This window comes from Typopeltis vanoorti, chromosome 3 (genome assembly GCF_054136105.1).
Source record: "Typopeltis vanoorti isolate ZY-2024b chromosome 3, IOZ_Tvanoo_1.0, whole genome shotgun sequence".
Lineage (NCBI taxonomy): Eukaryota > Metazoa > Arthropoda > Arachnida > Uropygi > Thelyphonidae > Typopeltis > Typopeltis vanoorti.
The window spans coordinates 137,166,873-137,186,860 of NC_143551.1; the positions used below are offsets into that span (position 1 = coordinate 137,166,873).

At 34.1% G+C, this 19,988-nt stretch overlaps 1 protein-coding gene across 7 annotated transcripts in view; it reads right to left on the reverse strand.

Annotated features, from left to right (window-relative positions):
• Positions 1-19,988, reverse strand: part of dop (microtubule-associated serine/threonine (MAST) protein kinase dop) — a 677,535-nt gene that overhangs the window by 492,726 nt on the left and 164,821 nt on the right. For all 7 annotated transcript variants that reach the window (XM_090390876.1, XM_090390874.1, XM_090390878.1 and 4 more), the window contains one exon: positions 11,900-11,973. In XM_090390876.1, coding sequence (XP_090247002.1) covers positions 11,900-11,973 — 74 coding nt within the window. The remainder of the gene's footprint in view (positions 1-11,899; positions 11,974-19,988) is intronic.

Below are 19,988 nucleotides of genomic sequence, written 5' to 3' on the forward strand. Positions count from 1 at the left end.
TCCAGGAAATTGATAAAGCCAGGGATTTTGGAGCAGTAGTAGAAGTAGACAGAGAGATGAAGCTAAAGTAGTCATATTGCTAAAGTAGTCAGGGATAGCTCAGAAGATTACTTGGAAATTGAAGAACATGCTAACATGAAGAGATAAGAGATTTATCATTCCTCTTTATAAAGCCTTGATATGACCACACATCTGGATTAAGTGGTCAAGTCTGGTCACCTGGGTTTCTTGTGAATGAGGAAGTGTCAGAGAGGATCTAGAGGCAAGTGATCAAGACAGTGAGTGGAATGCTCACTATGAGGATAGATTGAGGGTATGTGGAATGCAAAAGTTGGCTGACAGGAAAAAAAAAAGGGGGGGAATATGATAGAAACATTTAAAGGCTTTTACAGGATTGATGCAGGAGAAATGTTTCAACATGCACAACAAGAGGACATCCCTGGAAGTTAGTAAGAGTGTGGTTAGCAAAGACGAGGGCTAGATTTTTTGCTTGGAGATTGGTGAATGAAGAATGGGTTGCCTGAGTCAGTTGTGAGTGCTTTGTATGCTAACAGTTTCAAGAAGAGATATAATAGATATTGAATTGATAGATTGTATCGCCCATTATGAATCTTGTGATTTCAAGGAAGTGCAGTAATAGTAATAATAATGATAAAGATGATATGAAAATTTAAGATAAGGCCTTAGCTGAGATACTGATTGGTCGATAGTGTTGGATACATAGGTCACTGTGCAATGGGATTACCATGCATTTTTTCCACTCCTGTAGAATCTACCCTGTTCTGAGACTCAAATTATATAGCCTGATCAGAAGTAATTATTCTGAAAGACTGTTGAAAGAAACAAGCAGTGAGAGAACAGCAGTAGAAAATTTTCAAGAGGAATGCAACAGGAGTGCATATCAATAATTGAGAAAGAAAAAGACATCAAAACTTAAAATGTGGCAGCTGGGTAAATGATATTTGAATAGAAATGCTCATGTATGGAGGTATAAAAGTTTTGCATTAGCTACACTGCATAATTCAGACGGACTGGTCAGAAGGTTAAATTCCAGATGACTGGAGTAGAGCATTTCTCATCTATCTATCTATATATGTGTGTGTGTATATATATATAAGGAATAAAGTGGAATGTGAGAATTACAGAGCAATTTCTCCATTAAGCATTCCAGGTAAGATTTATGCAAGTATACTTGAAAAGAGGCCAAGAAAAATTTATAAAAGAGCTGGAAAGAACAAGATGGGTTCAGGCCAAATAGAGGTTATCAAGATCAGATTTTCACTTCATAACAAACAGATGAGAAATCACGAGAATATGACAAGGATCTTAAGTTTTGTATATCTGGAAAAGGCACACAACAAGGTGCCCATAGAAGGCTTTTCAAAACACAATTATTGGGATAAATGTAACATTACACCGAGCAATATGTAATCTATATTGAAGTTGTAAGTTAGCAGTTAGAATTGAAGGAAATGCAGGTGATAATATGACAAAGAGATGAAATTATGTGATATAGAAGATAATATCAGAAATGATTTCATGTAAAACTGGCTGTAAAGATAAGATATAACAAGATGCACATTAGCTCCACTCTTATTCATAATCGACATGGATATCATTATAAAAGAAATTAGAATCAGATACTAATTTGTTTCATAATTAGAATTAGAATCTGATATTAGAATCAGAGACATCAAGCTTAGCTCTTTGCTTTATGCTGACAATCTACTGCTAAATTCAGCCAGTGCTCGAGGATTTTCTAATAACTGTAACAAACTGGGCAAGATGGGTTCAGGTTCAGCAACAAAAAAGAACAAGACTATGAAAATGGGTAGAATATAGGAAACTTCAGCTGCATTCTTAGTGGAGAACCTATAGAGGCACAATATTTTGTGAAGATGGAAAACCAAATTTGGAAATAGACAACAGAATAAGCAAAGCTGGTATGATGGGGAGCTAGTTGAATAAATTCATATCGAAGAAGAGAGAAATTAGACAAACCACCAAACTAGCAGTATACAAGGCAGTGTTCAAGCTAGTTGTAAGTTATGGATCAAAGAGTTGGGTTAGAAATAAAGCACTTGATCAAAGATTAGAGACCAGAGATAAGAAAGTTTTTTTAGAAAAATTAGGGGCCCTGAGCAAATGCCATCAATGGCAGAATCATTAAAAATGAAGTCATTAGGAAGGAACTCGGCATTCTTTGCATTCAAGAATGTGTGAGCAGGGTCACTCTAAGGTGGTATTGGTCACTTAAATAGCATGTGAGAGGAAAGACTATCAAAAACAGGTGTTCAATGCTAATATGGCAGGAAAAAGACCCAGGAAAAGACCAAGGTCTAGGTGGATTCCAACAATATTTGAGCGCTTGTCAACAATCAAATATTGTTGGAGGAAACTAATTGGGAATTGGGAGGAAAATTGTCATTAGTAGATTAATAATAATGTGAACTTAATCAAGCAGTGCCATAGTAGCCAGAATTCTCCTTGAGGGTACATATCAGGAAATTGATGATTAAACTTAATTTTTTAAAAGTATAAAACATAACATCACAAGAACCAAACAAGATTTATTAAGCTGCTAAGGTTTTGTAGGATTTATAAACCTACATCCACAGAGCACAGAAAAGTCATTGCAAAGTATTAAATGGAATTAATGTGGATAGTAAGTTAAAGGAGTCGCATTGCAAGGGAGTAAAATCATCACATAGGAAAACAAAACTGTTAAAGAGAACATTAACTTGTAGGAATAAAGAAGTTATTCTTCCATTTCATAAGCCTTTGATAAGACCACATATGGATTGCTGTGCACAAATATCACCACTTGGATTCCAAGAAGAACAGTCAAGTGAAAAGTTTCACCAGTGAATAACCAAATTGATAATGAGCCTATGGAACTGTACATATGAGAAGTAGTTGAAGGACATGATGCTTAAAGATTTAGTCTAAGAATAGAAGGAGAGGAGATATGATAGAAACATATCAGTAAGGGATCTATATGAACTGGTGTCCAAAACCTGAGAACAAACACTATTTCTGAAGATTACAACCACAAATTCAGATGAATCAGCTTGTGGCAATAACTAACAACTGAGAAGAAAGTGGGTATACATTCAAATTTTCGAATCGCATGCAAAGCGGTCAAGTGGTAGCACTCAACACAATAAAAGGCAAAAGGCTGAGATAAGCAACCTATGTTTGAAGGAAAATCTTTTTGTGAAGGAATAGAGTTGCAACTTTGGATGCCTTGTAATGTCTCAAAGACATCATCTAGATTAAGGATGCACAGACCACAGCCCTCCGTTGATTTGCTGGTGGCCCGCTCACGGTGTATTATTTTAACTTTAACAAGTTTCGCGATAGGTAATTTTTAAAAATGGTACATGCACAAAGCAAAGTAGCTGTGATGTCACAATTACCTGTCTACTTACGATAATCAGTTAGTAATAATGTTAACAAATTATATAATTCGTCTATTTGTCATATGAGTATTTTGTTTTCGTAGGTGCGGTTACTACAATTAATTATCACCCCTAGAAAACGGTAAAACGGGGTGCTTAAGGGTCAAAGCTGTATAACTGAGAGGAGACCTCCACATAGCCTTTAAAGAAATGCGGAGAACCGACCAGGGCTTCTGACCTAATGTCCAATCCTCACCTTCTCGTGGTGCACCCTGTTGGGTATCTACTTTGATACTGAACGAACGAGGATGGGCTGGCAATTTGGGATTTAGCCGACCAAATTGTATTCTTATTGGTTAAACCAAAATAAAAAATGATGGTACAACATGACAAAACTTCATGCCGGCTGGGGCGTCGCCCGGTTAAACAAGGCCCCCGTTGTTTTCGCCAGGGAACCACGGCGAACAGCGAAAAGTCAGCTACTGGAACAAATCTGAAAACAAACCCCAACTCAACATCACCAGAGTTAAAGATCGGTACTATCAACGTAAGAAGCCTGAATGGCAAAGAAATGGAGCTAGCTGAGGAATTAGATAAGTACCAGATCGACATAATAGGGGTGACTGAAACAAAAAAGACCAAAACTGGTGAGATCTTTCTGAGCAATAAATACAAAATGTTATATTCAGGCAATGACAATCAAGGAAAAGAAGGGGTAGCCATAGTATTCAACACAAAATACGAGGCTAATCTTCTTGAATGGCAGTCAGTCTCAAGTAGAGTAATGTGGGCAAATATGAGAATGGGGAACTGGACAATGAGACTTATTTGTGTCCCACAGAAGGTTCTACTATGGTAGAAGTGGAGGAATTTTTTTATGCTTTAGAAAAAGCAACTGACACAATGAAAAAGGAAAAGTTGGTCTTTGTTGGGGATCTAAATAGCAGAGTAGGAATTGATTGTGAGACATACAAAAATATTTTGGGAAAATTTGGAGAAAAGAGCAAAGCTAATAATAATGGCAAATATCTGTTGGATTTCTGCTCAGGACATGGACTGGTTATTACTAACACCATGTTCCAACATAAAAATGTGCAAAAATTCACATGGAGAGAAGAGGCAAGGAATAAGAAAAGTCTCATTGACTATGTTATTGTTGATAGTGATGTTTTCTCCCTGGTGCAGGACACCAGAGTGTACAGAGGATTTGAAATTGGAAGTGATCACTATTTAGTCTTGAGCAGGATAAAATTGAATTTCATATTGAAAAGAATAACATGTAAGAAAGTTTTAAAGCGAATAAAAGTTGAGCAGCTCTCAGATGTAAACTGTAGACTAAAATACAGAAATATTATTGAAAAGAAAATGAAAGAGTTTGATAACAGGAATCAAACCTTGGAGATTCAGTGGCAAACTCTGAAGGAAACATTGATTGATTCTGCCAGAGAGGCATGTGGTGAGGTTGTGTGCAAGGATAAAAAAATCAGAACTCCCTGGTGGACACAGGAAGTTAAAGAGGCAGTGAAGGAAAAGAAGAAAGCATATGAAAAGTTCCTGGCAAATAAGTCAGCTTTTACTCTTAAAGAATACAGAGACAAATGTAAGAAAGCTAAACAGTGTGTAAAACTAGCTAAGCAAAAGTCATGGGAGGACTTTGGCAAGAATATAGAAAATAAATATAAAGAAGGTGCAAAATATTCTGGAGGTTGTTGAAGAAGCTAAGGAATGGAGGAAAGAGTGCTGTAAAAGGAATTAGAGATGATAAAGGTGAAATGAAAACAGGAGAAAAAGATATCCTTGAAGTATGGAGTAATTACTTTGAAAAACTGCTAAATGAAACAAGCAGTGATGACAGCACAGTGATAAAAAACACTGACCAGGCATGCAGTCAAGAATACATATCCATACTTGAAGTAGAAAAAGCCATCAAAGGCTTGAAATGTGGAAAGGCAGCAGGAGTAGATGATATTCGACCAGAAATGCTGAAGTATGGTGGTATAAGAGTCTTACAGTGGCTGCACTGCATAGTTCAGAAAGCCTGGTCAGAGGGACGAATTCCCAATGATTGGAGTAGAGCTCTCATAGTACCCATATATAAAAAGGGAAATAAAACTGAATGTGAGAATTACAGAGGTATTTCCCTACTGAGTGTTCCTGGCAAGATCTATGCAAGTATACTTGAGAAACGGTTGAGAAGAATTGTGGAAGAAAAGCTTGGTGAAGAACAAGCTGGATTCAGGCCAAATAGGGGCTGTCAGGATCAGATCTTCACTTTACGACAAATAGTCGAGAAAGCATGGGAATATAACAAAGATCTGTATTTAAGTTTTGTCGATTTGGAAAAGGCATATGACAAGGTGCCAAGAGAGAAGCTATTCAATACGCTGCAGTTATATGGTGTCAATGGGGCATTATATCAAGCAATACTTAGCTTTTATTTGAGTTGTGAGTCAGCAGTTAGAATTGAAGGAAGTACAGGAAGATGGTTTAATGTTAAATCTGGTGTGAGACAAGGATGTACATTATCCCCTCTGTTATTCATTATCTATATGGATCACATTATGAAGGAGTGTGGTATTAAACCTGATATCAAAATTGGAGATGTTAATGTCAGCTCTTTGCTTTATGCGGATGATGTTATACTTCTAAATAAATCTGCTACAAGTCTGCAAGATTCTCTGACTAAATTGAATAGCTGTTGTAATAGATATGGTATGAAGGTCAGCAATAAAAAGACAAAGACAATGAAAATAGGCAGAATCATTGAAAATGTCAACTGTGTTGTGAATGGAGAACCTGTGGAACAAGTAAAACATTTCAGCTACTTAGGCACAATTTTTAGTGAAGATGGTAAATTAAATATAGAAATAGACAACAGAATCAGCAAAGCTGGTATCGTGGGAAGTCAATTGAATAAATTCATATGGAATAAGAAAGAAATTAGTCGGAACACTAAATTAGCTGTATACAAGACTGTGTTCAAACCAATTTTAACTTATGGATCTGAGAGCTGGGTCAGAAGTAAAACACTTGACCAAAGACTAGAGACCGCAGATATGAGAGTCCTGAGAAAGATTAGAGGCGTGAACAGATGGCATCAATGGCAATATCATATTAAAAATGAGGATATTAGGAAAGAACTTGACATTGTCAGCATCCAGGAATGCGTTAGCAGAGCTAATCTCAGATGGTATGGTCACTTAAATAGAATGGGAGAGGAAAGATTAGCAAAACAAGTGTTCTCTGCCAGGTTGGCAGGAAAACGACCCAGAGGAAGACCAAGATATAGGTGGATTGATACGGTACAAAGTGCCTTAGACGATAGAAATATAAGATCTGATAATGTTGGAGTCTTGACAAGTAACAGACTGATTTGGAGGAAAATTGTAGATAGGAAGTTAGTAATGATGTAATTTTTTCATGTAGTACTGTCATATCCTGTACACCCCTTGAGGGTACATGGTAGGAATTTGATGATGATGATGATGAAAACGGTAAAAAATAAATTCCACAGTAGGAAACGCAAACTACAGGATGAAAAACGGAAGTTCCAGGATAGCTGGACCGAAAAATATGGTTTTGTGCAGTCGTTTAATAATATCGTGTACTTGATTTGCAAAAGTGCTGTAGCCATACCAAAAGAATCCAATATAAGGAGACACTATGAAAGTCTGCATTCTATATTTTCAAATCTACCCGAAGAACTATGCAAATAAAAGATTTCATTTTTGAAAAGAGAATTGACAGGTCAGCAAGTGATGTTTACAAAACCTATTCAAAATTACGAAATCGCAACAAAAATAAGTTTTGAAATATCTCGCCTTATAGCAAAAAGGTGCTGACCATTTACAGACAGAGATTTCGTTAAAGATTGCCTTGAGATAGCTGCTAAAAACTTTTTCCTGAATCAGTCAAAAATGTTGAGAAAATTCAGTTAAGCAGGATGCTGTGCAAAGAAGAATTACTGCAATGTCAGAAAATGTAAAGGACCAATTAACATCTTATTCAAAGAAATGTGCCTATTTTTCATTAGCTATTGATGAATCAACTGACATTACTTCCACAGCCCAGTTGTTAATATTTGCACGTGGAATAACGCAAGAGTTTGAGGTAAGTGAGGAGCTGATTGGAATGAGTTCATTGTCAGATCAAACGAAAGGTAATGACATGTTCACTGGGCTTTTGGAATAGTGTTCCAAAATTGATTTAGATCTGACAAAATTATCAGGTATCACGACTGACGGAGCTCCTTCCATGATAGGAACTAATTCTGGATTGGTAACATTACTGAAACAGCATTTGGGACAGCACGTCGATGAGTTGATACAATTCCACTGTATAATCCAGAAAGCTTGTGCCCTAAGAAACTTGGATTTGAACATGTCATGAGAGTTGTGGTTTCAACGATTAATTTTATAAAATCCCGTGGCTTTAATCACTGACAATTTAAAAAGTTTCTTGAAGATATTGAAAGTGAATATGGTGACTTAATTTTTTACACAGAAGTGAGGTGGCTAAGTCATGGACAAACATTGGAGCGGTTCCTAAATTTAATTGATGAAATTGAAATCTTCATGACTAAAAAAAACAAAGATGTCCCTGACATAAAAAATCCAGATTGGTTATGTGACTTAGCCTTTCTGGTTGACATTACTAATCATTTAAATACGCGACTTCAAGACAAAGATCAATTGGTTACTCAACTTTATGGCCACATTTTGTCTTTTCAGTGCAAGTTAAATCTATTTCAAATCCAATTGAAGTCAGGGAATTACATCCATTTTCCTAATTATAAGAAAGTTTCTGAAAAGTTCAATGTCAACTTCAAAACTGTGTATGTTGAAAAGATTGATGACTTAATATCAGCCTTCAAGGATCGGTTTTCTGATTTTAAAAAAGTGAAGCCGGTGCTAGATTTATTTAGCAATCCTTTTGCCGAAAATGCACCCAAATCAGCACAGCTTGAACTCATCGACATTCAAAATGATGAGAGCCTGCGAAATAAATTTAACAAAGCCAATTTATTAAACTTCTATCGTTGTGTCGATAAAAACAATTATAAATGGTTGCTAGATGATGCATTAAAATGTGCAAGTCTCTTTGGCTCAACATATATTTGTGAACAAACTTTTTCAGTCATGAATATTAACAAATCAAAAAATAGGAACTGCTTGACTGATGAAAATTTAGAATCAATTTTGCGGTTGGCTACTACAAAATTCGAACCAAATATCAAAACAATCGTCAAATCAATGCAATGTCATGCATCAAATTAAATTCACTTACTTTTTATTATCTTTTTTGTAACAATTATGATAGGTATAAATAAAATAAACAATATATAGTAGATAACTTTCAAGTTTTTTTATGGCAGCCCTCCCATAAGTAACAGTGGAACTATGCAGCCCTCGGCCTTAACAAGTTTGTGCATCCCTGATCTAGATGATTTCACTTGGGGAAGAATTATTGGAAAACATAAATAATTATTTAAAAAAATTCAAATATGAACATTTATTTAAGGAAATGATAACTAATATTTAAGGAATTGACAGCGTATACTAGAAATATAGATTAAATAAACTTTTGCTGTTATTAGTACTTGTGTGCACGTGTCTGTGTAGTAAGTTCCCAAGAAGATGGCAACGTGACGTTCGCCGAAATATCGGAAGGTATATATTAAAGTTTATTTAATCTATATTTCTAGTATACGCTGTCAATTCCTTAAATATTAGTTATCATGTTTAACCAGCGTATAAGCCTCTCAACAAGAATATTTAAGGAAAGTGGTGAAGCCTTGGTGAATAGTCCAAATTGAATCAAAATGATTGTATGACTTTACTAAAAATTTGGGAGAGTCATTCTCCTTAATCATCATAATTAATTAAATCTCAATGTAGTCACATCATGTGTTCACATGGCACTAACATATTTTGTAATATATTGTTAGCATTCTGTCTTTAATCTAACAGATAAGCTTAGGTGTGGATGGTTATTCATGACTTATTTTTCATGTATTAACAACACCACAAACACTTTTAACAACAAAGATGTTTTATTAATGCTTATATTTCGCTGATTTTCAACTCAGCATCATCAGAGCACAAGACACATGTAAACGCGACAGCGAGTGAGTGAAACAATATAATTGCAAAAGACAAAAGATTTTTTTCGTTAGAGGGCGCCAAAAATAGGACTTTAGATCTTTTGTCTTTTGCAATTATATTGTTTCACTCACTCACTATCGCATTTACATGTGTGTTGTGCTCTGATGATGCTGAGTTGAAAATCAGCGAAATATAAGCGTTAATAAAACATCTTTGTTGTTAAAAGTGTTTGTGGTAATAATGTGAAAAATAAATCATGAAGAAGCATTCTGTCTTGTTCAATGGCTCCTACACAGAGGATGGCTTATTAGTTTCAAGTCAAAATATTTGTAAATAAAATATTATCATCATTTCTTGTTTTTTGTGTGTTCAAAGTATATTAACACAATTGCCTCTGAAAATTCAGTTCAATTCTTGTTATTTTATATGGTGGGGAAAAATATGTATAAGAAAACAACAGATGGGACTCTTGTGGATTTCTGAGCTCCCCCCCCCCCACTTCTTGTTTTTATTGAGTTTACATAGAACATTCGGAGATCAAAATCATCAACATGGCTACATTTAAATTAACATTCCATTGGTGCTATGTTCACATATTTCCTATTAGGCTCCATGTCACATTTAGACACATCAGTTAAAACAGTTCACTATTACTTTCCATATACAGAAAACCTATACCAGAAAGATAAATAAACAATCATACTATCATCATCAGCTGAGAGACATATTTTTCGAAATAGATTAAATGACTATAAGCCGAGAAATAAAAAATAGAAACACTATTTTAATTAAGTAAACTGCACAACTAGTTTTGTCTTCTTAGAAGACTTCTTCGTGCATAACATGAGGGAACTACCAACAAACAATTGCGAGAGAAAAAAAAAATATACATTAAAGCATTAAGGTATTAACGTTTGAAGCTGTTCTGTGTAGCTCTTCATTGTTGGGTGTGCGCATGCCTTCAAGGTCTCATGAATGCCAAAGTTGGATAGCAGCTCAATGACAGTCTAAAAGATTACAGCTGAGGTTAGTGTTGAGATATACTGGATTAAGGACGATTTTTTTAGATTCTAGAATTCTTTCCAATTCATCAGAGCATTACTGTCGGTGCCTGATCATATGACAGCCTGGTTAGCTGAGTATTATAGCATCTCCTCTCTTCACTCAATAGGCTGTAGGTTCAAATCCCACTGCAGACAGAGATGTTTTGTGAATGTTTTTAGTAGTCGATTTTGGCATTTGACAAACTTTCAAGATCAATAAAACTTTAAAACAGATCCCTTAATATGTTACCACAATTACTCAACTCTTTGTCAAAATAGTAAAAATTTTCCTATTTTGCACTTTTCTCTTCAAGAATTTTATTCAGTCTTTCGTGGAAGTGTGGTTGAATAAAGCATTCAGTCTTATTTATCATTCCATAAATGAATACAGTGATAGCTCTACAATCACCTGAAATTTAAACTTCTAACCAAATTTCTGAATTATATAAGAGAGCCAGCTCTCCTTGTAACAAATTTCTGGAGACTAAAGGAAGAATAGTAGTAGAGTGGAAGGTTTGCTTTGGTGAATTTTCTTAATCAGAACACTGATGCTCTTAAGGAAAGGAAATTCGGTTTTCTGATGGTTTTTTATAGTGAGAAGACATTTGCTATAGTAAAAATTGATACCTCCATATTTGAGCATTTTAGATTTATAACATCTACTCCAACTGCCTTTCCAAATTCAATTAATAATAGCAATGAAAAGAATAAATACAGAAAATAATCGCAAAGATGACAGAATGTTTTGGTGACTACCAAGAAATAAAACTACCATTTTTTGGAAGCCACCAAAAATTCTGCCATCTTCATGACATTTATCTTCTATATTCTTTTCAAAATTGCCCATTGACATTGTTTAGATACTACATAAACAAGCATTCACATTTTTCTCTATATGTGAAAATAGGTAGAAGTCTTTAGGTGGTCATACATATAAGACATCCACCTATAGACACTCTCTACCTATTTATCTATTGTTATATTTTAAAAAAAAAAATTTTTGACATAATCCAAAAACCCTGCTCTTAGATCAAATACAAAACTTTTGCAAGACACTTAGGGCATCCAATAAATAGGTGGTGGTCTCACACTGGGCAATGATATTCATCTCTCACCTAAAGACATTAACAAACATCTATGCTATAGGAAGGATATGGAGCCATGGCCTTGATAATTCTTCATAATAGGATTAGATGCACAAAACACTGTACAATTTCCCATTCTGATATTTACCCACATCACTCTAATCTAAAATTTGATTACGCTTTGGTAAATGAATATGTGCATTACCAAAATAAGGAATAAAACAAGTTTTCAATATGTCTAAGCAATACCTATTAAGAGATCTTACCATGAGAGACAGGAGAATGACATCTGGGAAGAGTAGGAGAAGTATTGCACACAAAACTTTTTCTTGCTGCACGACTAAAATAATAATAAAATAGAATAAGTCAATTTTACAAGTAATTTCATGTCAGATTCAAGATCAGAATCTGAACAAAGGTTGGATAAGACATTAAGAACTTAAGAATTTTTGAATCTCTTATGCTACCATTTAATTTCAGTTCTGTTTAAAACAGAACTAGATCCTGGCAACATAAAGAGATATTAATGTCCTTTCTTTTGTGGCTGACCCTAACTTATTCTTACTCCTTAATCCAACCCTGACTCAGCCTTCAGATATTATACATGAATTCAGAAATAAACCTCTCAATTTTTATGCCCTAATTAAAATATATCATGTAATAAATTTAGTTTAATTCTTTATCCAAGTGTGAGTAAACAAAGTTTGCGCCTGAAAGTATCTTCAGGACTGGGGTAAGGTAATACAACACTGGGCAACTCGTTGCAAAGGTGGAGCAGGCTAACATCACTCCTATCTCAGTATCTCCCATAATGCAAAACACATCTCCTTGCAGATATGTATAATGTTATGCATTAAGAGAAGGGCCACTGGGAGCCAGGCCCTCACTTGGGCCTGGCTCCCACTAAAGAGACCTCAATAAAGGTCGAAACTAGTCTGGGTAGTGGCCCTTCTCTTAATGCATAACATTATACATATCTGCAAGGAGATGTGTTTTGCATTATGGGAGATACTGAGATAGGAGTAATGTTAGCTTACTCCACTTTTGCAATGAGTTGAACGGTGTTGTACTACTTTACCACAGTCCTGAAGATACTTTCAGGCGCAAACTTTGTTTGCTCACACTTGGATAAAGGATTAAACTAAATTTATTAAAGTCTAACCAAGTGAAAAATAAACTTTCAAAATATATCATGATTTTAAGATATAATACTTATAAAATTTTAAGCATTATATTTAAATTATATTTAAAGAAAAATCTATGTTGATTTTTGCACCAAACCAGTGTGGTTCAAAATCAAGTATAAGAGAGGAGGGCACCCTAAATCTTCTATTACTCATTATTTAATATATATCACATTATGAAAGAAAGTAGCATTAAATTACTGATAAAACATTAAAATCAAAGATATTCTCCTCTTTTTTTATACAGATCACATTATGCTACTAAATAAATCCACTACAAGATTTCCACTACAGAACACTAACTAAACGAAATGGTTTGTTGTAACAAATTTTGTAGAAAAATCAGCAATAAAAAAAAACCTGGAAATAAGCAGGAACATGAAAAACATCAACTGCATTTACAATGGAGAGTTTGCAGACCAAGTAAAACATTTCAGCTATTAAGGCACAATTTTTAGTGAAGCAGCAAATAAAATATGAAAATAAAATAAATAAAGCTGATATTTACACCCAGCTAAACAACTTTATAAGAAATATGAGAGCATTCGGCCAAAACACTAGCAGTATATGCAAGACGGCATTCAAATCAATTCTTAAACGTATGGAGCTCAGAGTTGGGTTAACACTATTTATTAAAGTCCTGAAAAAAATTAATGAAGTGAATAGATTACATTACTGAACAGAATCACATTAAAAAGAAAAGTATTAAGAAAGAAACCTGACACTGTTAGCAGTGAAAAACTGAACAGAATGGTAGAAGACAGATTTAACAAAACAAATGTTTGGTGCAAGGAAAATGATCTAAAGCAGGCCTGCACAACTTGATTCTCTTTGAGGGCCAAACCCAACTTGGACCACCTGACCAAGGGCCAGATCATTCGGACCTAAAATCATAGACTAGTCCACTGCAGCTAAACTTAAGTAAATTTGTTAGTAGGTCTATAGTAAATACTAATTAATATGCATATTTAAATTTTTTAGAGAGTTACAATTAAAATTATAATCAAAATTATTTACAAACAGATATAGTTGCAAATATCTCAATAAAAATCACTTAAACTTAAACACAAAGTTTACTAATAATTTCAATGAGAATATCACACTTATTCTCAGTGAAATATCAGTGACTAAATGTCGCATTGTGACACATTACATTTCTTTGTTGCCACTATTTTATCAAAGTTTGGTGTCATGTTTGAAGTGGCCGTTCTTAATATGACCACTAAATTGATATCACTTAAAGATGAATGCTGTTTGGTTTTGTTCAAGTTCATGACCGAAAATGTTTGTTCACAAGAAAATGTGCTCCCTAAACATACAAAATACCTGGTAGGCAGTATCCAACAAACTTTTAAATTTATCCTGATCCAGAATAGAATATATCTCTTGTAAAGTACTCTCCCTATGCTTGACGCGATAGTTTTCAAAACACTGGAGATCAATAACTTCCATCTGGAGTTCGACAGGTAGATTTCCTGCTTCGACAGAAAATGGATCCTCAATCACTTTTATGCAGACTTCATCTTCATTACTCAATGGCATTCTTTTCTGAAACAACTCACTTAGAAGTGATATGTGCTTCTTATATTTTCCACCCACCACTGAATGATATTCTGATGGAATATTCTGTCGACAAGTTAAGAAATGTTACATATCCCCCTTGGCAAGTTGATTTTCAAACAAACTTAATTTCATTTTGAATGCCTTTATAAGAGACATTAACTGAAAAACAAATTTATTTTTTCCTTGAAGCTGTAAGTTAAGGTCATTCAAGTGACCCAAAATGTCACACAAGAAAATAAATCTCGATTCCATTCTTCATCCATTATTTCTGGGAATTTTTTCCATATCTTCTTCAGATTTCAAAAATTCAACTAGTTCATTTTTTAAAGCGACAAAGTGTGACAAAACTTTACTGCGGCTCAAATAATGTACATCAGTGTGGTATGGTAGATAACCGTACTCGGCATCATTTTCTTCTAGAAACGCCTGAAACATTCTGGGTTTCAAACTCCGAGCTCGAATATAGTTGACCAGAGCAAATACTACTTTAATCACATGATCAAACTACAAAATCTTTGAACATAACACCTGCTGATGAATTAGGCAGTGAAATTTTGTCAATGGTTTACCTGCATACTGTTTAATAAATGTTACAGCACCAACATTTTTTTCCACACGTAGATGGGGCACCATCAGTGCAAACTACTACTAAATTCTTGAAATTTAAGGATAGTTTTTCGGTTACACACACATCTTTACATTTTCTGCGATCTCCTTTCCTGTTGTTCTTCCTTTCATTGAACACAAACCAACAAGCTCCTCTGTCACCTCAAAATTCTTATTAACACCTCTTATATATATTAAAAGCTGTGCAGTATCTTTCACATCAGTACTTTCATCCATAGCAAGTGAATAATAGACAAATTCACTAGCAGATTTTTGCAGGTTATCTTTAAGATCATCGGCAATATCAGTCACCCTGCGCTGAACAGTCGTAGGTGACAAACTGATATTTTCAAAATTATTTTTCTTATCAAGACGCAATTCGGAAACAGCAATCATCAGACACTTTTTTTTATCAACTCTCCCTCAATAAATGATTTGCAAGCACAAACTATTTCTTGTGATATTTTTAAGCTTACCTTTGTGGCAACTTCATTTGCAGATGTCACTTTTTTAAAGGCTTGTTGCTCACTGCTAAGGACTTTCAATAACTTTGTTGCTTTTGTTTGCTTTTCACTTGCATCCAACTTGCCAAGGTTAGGATGTTTTGATTCAAAATAACATCTCATATTGTACTCTTTCGAACACATCAATAGATTCCCAGCAAACAATGCACACTATTTTGTTCTTAAACAACATAAAAAAATATATTTATTTGTCCACTCAGAGTTAAATGCTCGATGTTCCAAAACTATTTTACACTTTTTACTTAAGCTTATTGTCGAGATTAACATAATAAGTGTCGAGATTGACAATATTAAATACAAAAAAACTAATGATGAAAAACTCACAATAATGCAGGTTATGATAACAGTTATGTAATGTATTGCTCCAGCTTCAACCAACCACCACACTGCCAAAGCCATTCAAGGTATGGCCAACTTTGTGTAATACGATTCGTTCTTGTTCGTAGGCATCAAGTTGTTATCATAGAGATGTAACCTTGAATTTCCCTGCAGCGACACTAGCACTAACAAAACCTCGAAGCGATTGTAATAATTTGTTATTAACGACAGTGGGAATAACTCCAAATGCAATTTATTGTCGAGTTGAGAGAAACATGATTGTAACATTAATTGCATGAACGTAAACATGCAGAGTCTTAGTAAAAATTTAATTCAATGCTAGGAAAAAATTGTCTAATTTCATATTCCCCCGTAATGATTAAATAATTCAATCAGGCAGACAAGCCAAAATAAATAGCATTGCAGGCTGCATGAGGCCTGCAGGCCGTATGTTGTGCAGGCCTGATCTAAAGGAAGGCAAAGATCAAGGTGGATTGATGCAGTTAGTAGTACTTATAAGACCATATTAGATCTGAAAAAACTGGAAACCTAAGAAATAACAGATTCATTTGGAAGAAAACTGCTAATAGGAAGTTAGTAATAATGTAAACTTAGTACAGTGTACTATCATAGTATCCTACACACCTCTTGGGGTACATATGCATACTAGGAACTGGTGATGTCAATGAACTAATAAAAACTGACAGATAACTTTTCTAATTTTTTAACATGATATTTTAGCATTAAAACTTTATCATGTTAGTGGTAAAATATATGGCACAATACTACAGTACTGTTAGCATTTAATACTATCTAGAATCATTGTAGTGTGATACAAGTTTATTTTAATGCAATATCTTAGCAAGTGTATACAACTTGCTGCTAATTAATGAATGTTATCACTAACTTAATGAATGTTATCATTAAGTGATCATTTATTCATCTTTTATTATGCCTTTATATCTTTTTTTTTTAATTCTTTTAAAAGATATTCTACTGCTGGAGGGAGATTAGAGATGTGCTGAATGTGACAAAGATATGGAGGTTCTCAATATACAGTTAGAATGTGAACATAGATGAACTATGGAATGAATAACAATGCCTGTTGATTTGTAAAGAGACATTACAATGTGTTAAGCTCAAACTATCAAATGACATGCATCTTGCCAAATATTTTTCTGTAAAGTGTGAAAGCAGATATAAAATTCCAATAGTGTGTTCTGAGGGAAGTAATTCAACTGTGTAGTTGCACAAATTCTGGATGGAATTCATATGAAATTCTTGTCCTTCGGTTTGGAAAGGCATGCTATTTAAATTCCATCTAGGATGCAAGAACTTTTATAAGGACTTTTCAACCAAACATGAGTTGACCAACAAGGTTCTTATAAACAGGCCAACTGGCTGGAGAATATACACAATGGACAGTTATAATATAATGGTATCACTGCTTAATTCTTTGGCTGTAATTCAAATTATTTCGATTAATCCCTTAAGTGGGCAACAATTAAGTCATTAAACAGAAGCCAGTAATGGACTGGTATTGAATTTTAAGCATGTTTTTAAAATGCCCAGCTCAGTAGAAAGTGTGAATATTTTGTCTCTATTGTAAGAATATGTTTTTACATTTCATTTCACTAGCTTTCAGTGTTTTTATTTTATTAGGCTATTTCTCTCTTTTGACTCCTTAAGCTTCTGCTTGGGTAAAGATTAAAACCAGAATAGATTCTTGCTGGTATAATTTACTTTCTAAGTAAAAGGAGAAAAACGTTTCTATAACATTTCTGACCCAGAATTTTAACAATATGATGATACACCATTTTACTGCTTGTATATGGAAAATATGACTTTTCTGCATTTATTTAGTTGTCAGTATCTTCATAGACCTAGCTCCTATTGATAAGATTCAGTAAAAGGCAGCATAGGTCTAGTTCCACAATATCTTGCACAAATGAAACTTCAATAAAAATCTCTAAAGGTGCAGCTCTCACTGATGAAAAGGAATTTCAGCAGATAAGATTTTTAACTTTATTTTGTTGGAGCTAGTAGCAGTCTCCCTTCATGCTAGCATAGGATTATTCAAGCAGAGATTCATAATAATGCATAATTTATCTGCTAGAATAGTCTTGTATAAGATTATAAGATTGTTGGTAGCACAATTTATATCTTTACTACAGGATTTCATCTGGTCACATCACACTCATAATTTCACAGTAGCTCAGCCGCAACATTTTCATGAAGGAGAATGCAGTCTGTATGTTTCAAAGCACATTATCTCAGATGACTAAATGGCATATAGGAGTGAAGATAATTGGGAAAAAATGGTTTAATATAAATCAGATGTAAGACAAGAATGTACACTATCTCCATTAGGTATCATATTATGAAAAAAAAAAAAGTGACATACCTGATATCAAAATTGGAGATGTTAATCTCAGCACTTTACTTTATGCCGTAATTACTCAGTACAATCTAGGTACAAATATCTCAGTACAAGTCTGCAGGACTTCTTAATTAAATTGAATATCTTTTGTAACAAATTTGGTATGAAAATTAGCAATAAAAAGACAAACTAAGAAAATTGGCTAGAACATTGAATGCATCAGTTACTTTCTGAATGGGAAACATTTCATAACAAGTAAACAAGTAACATTTCGACTTTGCATTTAGACAACATTTTATAAAGATGGCAAATTAAATATGGAAATAGAGAATAGAATAAATTAAATTAAAGATGCCAAGAAATTATATTCTTCATCAATCCTTTACCGAAATGTAAGCAAACACAAAATATACATGCCAAATATCTTCATGACTGGGCTACTTGTACATAGAGGCTAATGACATCATATTAATTGCCTTAATATCCCATAATGCAGAGCACACATCCTTAATATCACACCCATAATACAAAGCACACATGAAGTTAAACTTCTTGATTAGAGGGTAGTTTCAAGTAGAGTGATGTGGGCACACTTCAAAATAGGAAAATGGACAGTGAAACATATTTTTGCCTATGGTCCCACAGAAGGTTCTTCTAAGAAAGAAGTGATCATTAGAACAGGCAGCTAAATAAAATGGAAAAGTGGTTCCTTGTTGGGTATCTAAACAACAGAGTAAGAAATGAATCCTATCAGGCATAGAGGAATATTTTGGGAAAATATGCAGAGAAGAAGAAATAAGAAAAGCCTCATAGACTACATCATTGTTGAGTGATATCTTAAGCTGGTTCAAGATAAGAGTGTAGAAAGGATTTGAAATTGGAAGTAACCATTACTTTGTGATAAGCAGAATAAAAATGGATATTACATTGAAAAGAACAGTATGTAAGAAAATTTTAAAGAGAATTAAAGTTGAGCAGCTTTTACAGGTAGACTCGATTATACAGACATTATTGAAGAAAGTTTGAAGTGGTTTGAAAACAAGAACCAAACATTGGAGTCTCGGTGGAAAACTGAAGACATTGATTGATATAGCTAGGGAAGCATGTGGTGAAGTTATTTGTAAGGATAGAAAAATAAGAACCAGAGGTTTTAGAAAAGAAGAAAGTATACTAAAAGTTCCTAGCAAATAAGTTGCAGATGATCTCTCTTTTTTCAGCATAGATGGCACCCTAATTAGGACTTTTATTCTTTGGGTTACCCGTTACAATTTCTTAAACTAGTCCCACTGTTATATCAAATTGTTGTTTCATGTACTGTGACAAACTGCTTTTGTGTTCTAAAGAATGCTGAATATAATACCAGTAAAATATCAGATAATAAGTTAATAAATATTAATTATTTTCTTATCATTGTGTTGTAATCAATACTATTAAAAGAAATTAACATGTAATGCCAACACATAACCATACTTGTCTAATATCCAGGGTCTGCAGAGTTAGTCAAAATGTTAAATAAATATAATCTTTACACTACTGTTAAACCACATATCAAATTTAGCCCTTATCTGTTTTCCTGAATAAAAATGCTATCGTATATCGCATTCAGGCAGGTATATAGTGCCACGTGCATCTTGACCTACTTTGGACAGACAGGAAAAAATGTCAGCCTTTGCTTTAAGAAATATAAAAATATATATGCAATTATAATTATGGCAAGTTGGACCAGCAGTCAATAAGATTAAATGGAAGCAAGAATGGTACTAATCAATTCTCACTATAG